This window comes from Catharus ustulatus, chromosome 3 (genome assembly GCF_009819885.2).
Source record: "Catharus ustulatus isolate bCatUst1 chromosome 3, bCatUst1.pri.v2, whole genome shotgun sequence".
In the NCBI taxonomy this organism is placed as follows: domain Eukaryota; kingdom Metazoa; phylum Chordata; class Aves; order Passeriformes; family Turdidae; genus Catharus; species Catharus ustulatus.
The window spans coordinates 31,500,099-31,510,721 of record NC_046223.1 but is presented as its reverse complement, the minus strand read 5'-3'; the positions used below and the strand labels follow the sequence as shown (position 1 = coordinate 31,510,721).

Here is a 10,623-nt window from a genome sequence, read left to right as displayed (position 1 = left end):
ATTCTGCCTTTCAGGATAGTCATCACTCAGTGTTATTTAAAGACAAAAATGGAATTTTATATTTATAAAAGAAAACCTTCCATAAAAATATACACAAATACAAAAAAATGAAAGGACTAAAAAGTATGTATTTACTTGTCACATTTAACAACAAGAAATAGACACATCTGAGCTATATTTTGATATTTTAGCTGTATTTAAACCCAGATAATTTATGCAAAGCACACTGAGTGTATTTATGTTAAAACATTATGGACTAAACATACAGAATTTAATGCTTATACTAAAAATATATAAAACTAATTACTGGTAAAAGCTCGAGGTTTTTAACTACAAGACATGCTGGAAAACGCAGGATATCAGGCATGTGCTTACTAGAAGGAATTTGGGAAGAAAGAGATCAAGATTCACAACAAGTCTTTACAGAATCATGTAATATTGAAATGGCTGTTTCCTTGAGTATTCTCAGATACATCACTTCTATTAACATCTCCACGGAGAAAAGCTCAAATTTTTGCCAATGATAGTTTGGTGTTGTCTGGAAGGACAGCGTGTATGTTTGAGGATGAAGAAAGGATTGTTGAGTAGGCTAAAAGGGTGAGTGTAAACTTGGAAGGACATTTGCTTCTTGTCCTGCCCTGGACTGCAGGTGGTAGCTGCTCAGCACAAAGTGCTACTTTTCCACATCACAGATGAACACTGCTATTGCTTCTGCACAGCCTGCAGAGCCACGCTCAGAGGCTGCAAAAGTGCTGTTTTCCATGCTTGGAGCTGAGCATGTGTGCTCTCCATTATAGGCAGAAATATACCACTGGTAAAATGGATTATTAGACCAAAAGGATCCCTTTTGTGTACTCCTCTGGCTCATAGCAAGTCCTTGTGCTTGTGCAGTTCTTCCGCTTTACTTTTCTTAGCTGGTCAGTTGATACTTGATGACCACGTTTTTGCTACAGGAACACTACCAGAAAGCACTTGGTCCATCCATGCTCAAAACCTGGGCCAGTGCTCCTAGTATGTATGTCAAAGTAACTTTTATTATAGATGTGTTTGACCTTTAGGAGGTTTTCAGAACCTTGAAAAATTGACAAAATAAGCAAGAAATTTCTATTGCTTATGTAGCACAGGAGAGGGCATCACTATCCTTCTCATTTCTCTTCCAACATGGCCATATGCTTGATTTAAAGGTAGCTTTCTGAGTCTTCCATTGGGCAGCTGGAGAACTGCTGCAGCTTACTGTCAGCTTTAGTAAACACAGCAGTAGCAAAAAATCCAGGAGGTAATCTCACCATTTGCTGTTACTTTGCAAAATCAGTATCAGATACAGAAGCAATTTTCTGGACTGCAGTAAAAACAGTCCAAACTTCCTGTGGTCAGATGTCAAGTAAGGATAATTTTAAGAAACACTTTGTCAGTAAGTGCTTTCTATCCCTGATAAACCTCTTTATCATTTTTTATGGCATGCGGCATGGTGTAAAGCACTGGATAGGATCACCTTTAGACTAGTGCATGTGTTGTGGCTGACTGTGACTTGATAAAGTACAGAAGGCATGGAAAAAGGCAAGGTGAAGAAAACAGGTTAGATAGAGAAGTCAGCAGAACTTCAGTTTTGTCTTTTACATAAAGAGGCCAAAAGTGTCTCATGGTGTTAAGGCAGGTACAGAGTACAGTGATGGTGATGATGTTAACAAGTGCAAGTGCAAACACTGTGTCCAAAGAACAGAAAATACTGAGACACAAAGTTTCCCGTGAGATTTTCAAACATAGAAAAAGCCAGACAGGAGAGAGTTGGCTGCTCTCAGTGAAAGTCTACAGAGAAAGCTATTGCATAAATTTATGGGAATAGCTGAGGGCATAGAGGAAGATCAGTGCAAAAACCGAGGAGATAAAAATCTGTGAGGTAGGTAGTGGTAAGACATGAGGGAAATCTTGGATGGGATACACATTTCAATATTAATTTTTTAAATTAGTTGAGTAAACCATAACCAGAATTCTTATATGCCAGCATTTCAGATTTGAGTAGCCACACTGCACTGTGCAGGAGTCAGCAACTGGCAAAGAAAACATGCACCTTGTCAGGTGTAAGGACAATCTTCTGTTGTGACCCTCCTCAGAGGTAAAAATCTAGCTCAGAAAGTATGAAGGAAAAAATTAGTGACCTACACAAGTCTCTACAAGTTTTATAAACACATCTCCAAAATGAAATATCAAAGCAGCTGGTGAAAGGCTGACATTTGATGTTCCTATAGTTTGTCAGACATACGGTAGCTTGGGGCTAGTCTACATACCCAGCCATATTTCACTCATCCTTTACATTAAAGTTTCACTTATAAATGAGTTCAAAGGGATTAATTGATGGTTACTATATAATAAACTACTATTGAATAAATAGCAGTGTGTATATAATTATAAGCATACCCATGGAACATGTTAGTCATAAGTGAGCAGGTACCCAAATGAATGGATAATTGTTTTATCAAGTTTCTGGAGTTTACTTTAATAGAGACTGTGAATGCAGAGCTGCATCTCAGTGACTAGTCCCTTATTAGGTGTGTATATGTACTTTGACTTTTCAGCTCCTTTGGGGATGGCTGCTGCTGCTTTTGACTTAGAATAAGTGGGATAAACTCAATCTCCCTGTTTCTGATGGATCACACAATCCTGACTGAGGATCAGATTTAATGCAAGAATTTATTATTGGCCTTATTTAGAGTAAACATACAGCAACAGTTCTGTATAGTGTATAATTGCTCTTCTATGAACTGGCTGAAAGGAAATTCCGGGCTCTAATGGTATTTGTGGTCTGGCTGGAAATAAGGATGTCTCCTTGCTTTTTGATTTAGTTTAAAGTGCTGTTTTCAGGTATCTGTGAAATGATAAGGACATGCTTTGAGCTGTCAGTTTGCTCTGAGACAAATTGTAATAATCCAGGCAGGGCTGGACAGACACATCATTTCCTCACAATTAAAAGAGAAGCATTTTAGCCCAGAACATAAAGAAATTATGTCATTTTATATGAAAGCTGTTCATTTCAGATAATATCAACTGAATCCTAATTGGGTGGATGTCATTAAGCAGGTGTTCATAACTGATGATATACCTCTGTGGTTTTGTTTGTTTTCTGATTGGAAATGAAGAATGATTTCTGTACCTGACTATTTCCACTTGAGATTCTTGATGAAATGACTTCTTATTGAAGTTGGGAGGCAATCACTCTGGATTTTTTTGAAAATGAGTGACTGTAAGAACTCAATGCCACTAGAGAAAGAGAAAGGATAATAATTGGTTACTTCAGGGGAAGTTGCCTTAGAATGAGAAATGTAAAATGAATCCTGGCACAGTTGTGTTACCATGTATGCTCCTTCCTTGGGGTTTTAAATGGCTGATGCCTACACAGAGCATGGAAATTTCCACCTATGTGAAACATTTCCTCTTTAGGAAACAATCCACACTCTGTTGTTTAGTTCTTTATTCACAGTATAATTCACAGGTCCCTTAGTGTAAGATACAGATGGAAGATGCAGTTTCAAGACTGCTTTCTTTTTACCTTACTCAGCTAGGGATATGGATTCTAGGCTGCTCAGGTTCATCTTCCAACTTGGTGGTGTCTCCTTCTGCCAAACTTGAGTCAGACTTGTGCCACTTTAGCTGAAGGTATCTTTCCATCAAGTCAGCTCCCACGTTGAAGACCAGAGCCAGCCAGGCCAAGCCAAAAACAATCCATATTGCAGTTAGGCTCCTGTACACAGGGATATAGTGCTTGTTGGGGTTCGTGCCTGAAAAAGCCAGGAAAATGTTTATCTTGGCAGCTTTGGTCTGCTAAACATACATACTCATACACTCTCCCCACTCCTTGCAAATGTGTGTATGTTAATGAGCATGTGTGATCCATCAGCAGATAGATTTCTTTTTCATGTTAAGTGTCCAGTTAGGCTTAGCACAGTTAGCATGAAATCCCTGAAGCTGAGGCTATATAATGAAAATAGCCATATCTAATATTAGTCAGGGATGCTCAAAGTCAATGGTTCCTAGCCAACAACAAAGGAAAAAAAATCTTGTAAATTAAATATTGAACCATATTTTACTCAAAAGGCACACAGGGCATATCAGATAACTTAAGAAGCTACAATTCAGTGATGCAGTGATTGCTTTTTGAAGGATGATGCTACCTCACTACCTGGGATTCACAATCACTTGGCTAATATGGAAAATGTAGCCATTTTAATTAAGTGGTTATGAGAATCTTAATCCCTGGTTTGATATTTCCACAACATGGACAATCAGTGCAGCTGATTTCCACAGCACAGACAATCAGTGCAGCTGATACAATCATAAAACTCCATAGTGCCAGATTCAGCATGGGATTCATTTTTATCTCCTTTTGCTACTTAGTTATGACCTCTAGGAGAGCTATTACTTGTGAAGTAAGAAACCCTAGTGATTTTAACAAATAAACATATTAGACATAATCTGTTAAGATTATGCATTTGTTCAAATAAGTGTGTGGAAAAACAGCCCCTCATGCGTCTCTACCATGACATTCTTAACCTAGAGGTCTAAAGACTATGTAATGTCACTGGGTTTGTTTTCTTTCAGAGGCATTCTGTGGTTTTCAGTAATCTCCCCATTTTAAGAACTGATTATTTAATATTTGATATGATTTGCTGTTGGGACTTGTAGGCACTTGCTAAAACAAGTCAGTGTTAGGACAGTGTGGTTCAAAGACTTAATACTGAAAAAGGAATTTTATTTATATTCCACCTTTCACTCTTGATAATGTTTGTACCTGAACACAGCCACTGTTGAATAAGTATTCAGTGGCATGTGTGAAATGAGTTGGGTGACTTTCAGGTTGGCTGTCAAGAGAAATATAAATGCTTATATTCTATAATACATTATCTCATTGTTACTGGTCTGGCTGAACTCACTCTTGACCAGATCTATAGTGGAATGGATATCTATGCTCCCAGCATTTAGTTTTATACTAGAGTTATGAATTTCCACAAAGCTCAATCCAGTTCATGTTCTTTTTTACCTACTACATAGTCCCCAAATCCAATGGTGCTCAGGGTGATGAAGGTGAAGTAAAAGCCTTCTCCATAGCTCCAGCCTTCTACATAACTGAAGACTAATGGTGGGAATACCAGGAAAAGCAAGGTCCCAGTGGTCAGGAAGATGGCCACTGCCAGTGTTTGAACCACCTGAAAGAGAAGAGGAAGATGGCACCTAATAAGCATGGAGCAGTTGTCTTGTCAAAATTGCTGTGTCTGTTTTACTCTTCAATCACAAACCCACCCCACTTGGGAGCCGTGGCAAAAAAAAAGTATAAGGAAATGCTTCCATGTCCGTAGGTTGAGCTCACTGTTTACTCTGCACATAGATATTGTACCTAACCATGAAAAAAAGAAAATCTTAAAATTAAGAAAAAAAGGAGGATTTTTAAGAATGCTCCAGTCATATTTTCAGACTTACTATGACAGCCATTGGAATGAAATACTCATTTTACAATTTCAATTCAAGTAGAGATGCTCTAGCTCTTGTCTTTGAGGAAAATACCACATACTGCATAACTCATGAAACAAAGTTTGGTAAGAACAAATTAGGGTTCTTTTCACTATGACTGCTTCCAAAGATTTATAAAGTGGTTTGCAAGAGCTCAGCCAAATATATGTTTGGATGAAACCTAAGTGAAGTCAGTTTGCCTGCTTTCATCTTTAAGTTAGAAGTGCTCAGAGCAGAATTGGTTTGTGTCAGCACAGGGCAGATCTGTGCCTCTCAGGACAAACATTTGCCTTTGGGGAGATAAGTTACTGTATATGTGACTGCAGTAGATAGAAACAAAGAATGGTCAGTGGATGGGTCCTGAAGGGATTTTAGGAGTTTAGGACTAATGATCAGGAGCTCATGGGTTTCCAGGGGACACATTCTGGTGAACTTTTGACGAATGATGTGTGGGGCTGATGCAAACTCATTGCAATTATTTTAAAATGCCCTTAAGGGCAATCAAACTGGAGTATGATTTTCTATTAATGAGCCTATTGTGACGGGATGAAAAGCCAAACCACTGTTTATAAAGTGAAAGGTCCAGATATCATGCTTTAATTTCTCTCTCTGAATTATCTCACATAAAAAGTAATGCTTTGAGCTTGAGAAACTTGGCTTGAGATGACTGGGTGACTTTGTCAAGTCACTTCTATATTATGTGCCATATCTCTCTAGCTGTGTAATAATACTTGCCTTACTTGCAGAGCAGTTTGAGAATTACTGATTGACATGATTATAGTTGATATATAATTCACTTGTTGCTAATTCCAGTACTGTAATAGTGTTTAATTACATAAAAAACTTTGCATAAAAATGCATACCGAAATGAACAATTTTACTTTTTAACCTGTCTTTTGAGAACTTTCTTGTATAAACCTGCAATGTTTGGAACAGTAAGTCAGGAATAACAAAGAATGATGGCAATTTATTTCCCAGAGCATGACAAAATTCTGTTTATAAGGAGATAAACCAACTTCCTTGAATAAACTTTTCAGAGCGAACAAGAAGATACAGCTCCAAAGCTTTGTCAGATCATAGGAGTTCTGTCAGAAATGAGGTGTTAACTCAGGAATGAAAAAGGAAAAACAAAAAGACCACATCTTTGAGCTGCTATCAGAAATCTCAGGAAAGATGCAGCTGTATTAGCAATAAAATCCTTCTGGTGGTAGAGCTGCATGTATTTGGGGAACAGGCAGAGGTTATGCAGCTAAAGAATTTTTTGCTTATATAATCCAAATCTGCATTTGATGGTAGTTTTATAGCTTTCCCATTGTAGATAAAGAATGCAGTGACCCGAGAGATTTTACAAATGTAAAAGAAAGAAGTTGTGCCAGAACTCTGAAATATTTCAACATATTTCACATATCTAATCTCCCTTTTCCATAACTGAAGGGGTTAATTAATTGAACCTTTTCTCAGAAACCTGTACTAACTTTCTAATAAACGACCTTCATGTATTTTCCATTTCCATTTTCCATTTCCATCAGTGCTTTTCTTATAAAACAATATCTGGACTTGTTCAATGAGTCACCAATAAACTGTAAGTAAGGAGGAGTATTTGCATTTTAAGAAAAGGAAAGGAAAGAAGTGCTCAGTTACTGGCACTAACAGGAAAGCTAATTCCAGCCAGATTATTAGGCCATAAAAATAAGTTGCTTTGCACAGTGTAGAGCTAGACTCTGGATACATGCTGGCATAGGCTGGAGAATAAGAACTTGATTTGGCAATGTGTATACACGCACGTATTCTGCCAAGGTCACCAGGTTTATGGTTTTGCTGAGTAAGGTTTTAAAAAGGCGAATCCAGGGCCCCTCAAACAAAAGCCTATAGCTTTACAGCTATTGTAGGTAAATTAAGTGTATCAAATTTCTGATAGAGAGGGCCACGTAACTGCTGTCGTTCACACAAATAAACCTAAGCTAAGAACAGCAGCTATCTGAGAAAAGAATTTTAACAAGTTTTAAAATAGTGAAAACAAATGGTAAATTGACCCTGTACCTGAGCACGCCCTGGCTTTTGCACCCATCTTTCCAGGGTAAGCAGATGAGCATTGAGAGCTTTCCCCAGCTGATTAAGGAAGGCCAAGTTGAGGGGCACTCCAAACAAGGCATAAAACACACAGAAGATCTGCCCTGCCACTGTGCTGGGGGACAGATTACCATAACCTGGAAAAAAAGAAGAAAACATGAAAAGGCTCTACAGTCAAGCTTCAGGCATCACAGAGTGTCCATAAACTTGGAAGCTCAACTACATTAAGCTTCAGGAACCTGTGGATCTATGATTTTCTGCAATTAAATCAATCTGCAAATTTCCATTGCTTATGATGAAGCCTTTTGCATTCACTACTGCTAGCTAAAAATAAGACATAAAAATATTACTCTTCCATGTACTATTGTAACTTTCTCAAGATCTCTTATTTTGTGGTGAGTGCAACTCAGTGCTTCAAAGCAACCTAAAGATGTGCTGTCCATGAACAAAATGATCTTGCATGTACCAAGTAGGCACTCAGCTTTTTTGAGAGTATTAAATACTGTATATAGAAAAATAACAGGCATAATTGGAAACCAATAGAAAACCATAACCCACTGTAGTTGATTGTCTTGCAGGTGCATTCTGACCACTGATTACACATTTCTGGGGGCTTTACAGGGCAGTTGGAGGAAACACCAGTTTTTAAGGAAAGAGAGTACCTCACCTATAGTGGTGACAACAGTTCCTGCAAAAAAGAAGGAGTTGCTGAAATCCCAGTTACTGGGATTTGTAGAGTTTCCTTCTGGGTTGACTCCCTTTTCCCATGCTTCCATGAGGACCTGAAGCGGAAAAGGTCAAAGGAGCAGAGATGAGAAAGAATGTCAGAAATAGAGATAAGAAAACACTGTTTTCCATCTTGAGCAAGCAGAATGATAAACAGTGCAGATAAAAGGGTAGAGCTGGACTATAAAGAACTTCTGCTGACGTGGCAAAACTTGGAAATAGAGTTGGCCAGGAACTTGAACTCTTGCTACAGGAAAACAGGTCATTAAAGTATGATATGTTCTCCAGCTAGATGGAGTCTAATGGGAAGGGGGTGGAGGATTTCCCAAAGTGATCAAACTGGGAAAAAATTCAAGTTGTGCCATAAAAAATAAAGTAGTTGCTCTTCTCTCCTTCTGTAATCTAGTCATCTCATTCAAGTTTTAACTTAGGTGCATGTAAATTTATAGTTGCGTCTGTGGGCAGGGGAATGGGGAACATGCTTATTTCTGTTTCCTCCATTTAAGTGCTAGTCAGGATTAATTACTCTTTTTGGCTATGACTTCCATATAATTTTCAGCAAATATTAAGGCTTTTCCTAGTCTGAAAGATTAACTAGTAAAATATTCTCTGCTACTCTAGACAACTCTTACCAGACCAAAACTACCGTGTGACAAAAAATTACTGTTACTGCATCAAATATCCTGTCAACTGCTTTAATGAAGATTGTGTTCCTGTGGGAGAATGGTTTCCCTCTGCTCAGTGGTTGGGATTTTAAGAATCCCCTGTTTGTCACATACCTTACAAAGGCTAATCACAGCCTTTGTGATTTTGCGAAATGCCTGAAGGAATTACTTGTTCATCTCTTCTAAAGACTTTGTACGATGCAAGACATGCGCAGGAGTCAACAGCAACCCCAGCTTTAGCTGGTTCCAGGATTATGAGTCCCAAAAAGATACTCTTTCTTGATTCAAACATTAACCACTCCCAGAAAGATTGCTTTTCTAGAGAACTTAACTGCTACAAGGTATCTGATTTTAGACAGGTTCTGCAATATTAGCTTATCTGTACTGGTGGACTGAGTATCCTTAGTAGATAATTTGATTCCTTTAGTAAAAAATTCTACAGCATTTGTCAAATTTATCAGAGAGCTGCTGAACATCATCATGTGGGACCTCATGACTGAAGTGTCACCAGAGCTTAGTTTCAATATGACAAAGAACTGTGCATTATCCATTAAAAGCCTTTTCTTAGAATGAGAAGAATTCAGCAAGTCAGATTTTCTAGTTACAGTAATTTCACAACTATAAGGCGCACCCTTTTGACTAAAATTTTCCCCCGAACCCAGAAATGCGCCTTATAGTCCGGTGCGCCTTATATGATGTACAAAGTTGCAACACTTGCCACCCCGGAAGTGTGAGCCATGAGCCGTGGGGGGATCCGGCAGTGCCACGGCAGCCAGGTGGAGGCGGGTCCAGGGACCTGTGGTACCTCCCCTGTCGGGCGGAGGCGGGCCAGGGGGCCAATGGCTGCCGGGTTGAGGCAGGGCCTCGGCCAGCAACCGCACGGGGGGAACTGGGGGCAGAGCGTCGCTGCAAAAAAAAAGTGCACCTTATAGTCCGGTGCGCCTTATCTGATCTACAAAGTTGCGAATTTTGCCGACTCCCGGGGGGTGCGCCTTATAGTCTGGTGCGCCTTATGGTCGTGAAATTACTGTACTTATTTCATTTGCTGCTTAGAAGAGACACACAGAAGGTACTGAGGTGTGAGTATTTTGAAATAAGCACAGGTTTAATTTATTCTCGTAAGGAACATTTGACAGTTCTATGAATTTCAATGCACAAGAGTTTACAGGAGTTACATCCACACCATGAGAGCCAACACAGAAGAGTAAGGCAACTTTGAATGTCGAACCTTTCACACACAGTCTGACAAGGCCAGATTTCTTGGCATAATTGATGCTGTTAAGTACAACCCCATGAAAGAACCCTGTAAATGAAATGGCATCCTGGTGCCCAACAAACAGGTTCCTGTGGGGCAGTTATAATGACACTTGGCTCCTTCCATCTATAGCTCAGGTAAGGGTTATGACTGCTGCTGAATGGTTTTAACATTAGCTGTTACCTTTGGGAGAGAAGTTGTCAGTATGTCAGTACGTAAAAACAATGTGCTGTAATTTACAATAAGAATATGAAACCTACATTAAGCTATAGTAGGATGTGGAGAGAATAAAACCTGCCTGTTGTTCCTGCTCCTATCCCTCTGTCAATGCACATTGCAGCCACCTGTGGTCATAGACAAGGATTTGGTCCTTTTGGTTAGTTTATACTGTTTATAATCTATAATGTA

The 10,623-nt window shown here is 39.0% G+C and overlaps 1 protein-coding gene across 1 annotated transcript in view; it reads right to left on the bottom strand.

Annotated features, from left to right (window-relative positions):
• LOC116994704 (potassium channel subfamily K member 16-like) overlaps positions 1 to 10,623 on the bottom strand; it is a 28,018-nt gene that overhangs the window by 12,767 nt on the left and 4,628 nt on the right. The window contains exons 2-5 of the mRNA XM_033056607.1: positions 8,237 to 8,351; positions 7,540 to 7,706; positions 5,033 to 5,198; positions 3,545 to 3,773 (exon numbers count right to left, since the gene is read on the bottom strand). Of these exons, the coding sequence (XP_032912498.1) occupies positions 3,550 to 3,773; positions 5,033 to 5,198; positions 7,540 to 7,706; positions 8,237 to 8,351 (672 nt within the window). The 3' untranslated portion in view covers positions 3,545 to 3,549. The remainder of the gene's footprint in view (positions 1 to 3,544; positions 3,774 to 5,032; positions 5,199 to 7,539; positions 7,707 to 8,236; positions 8,352 to 10,623) is intronic.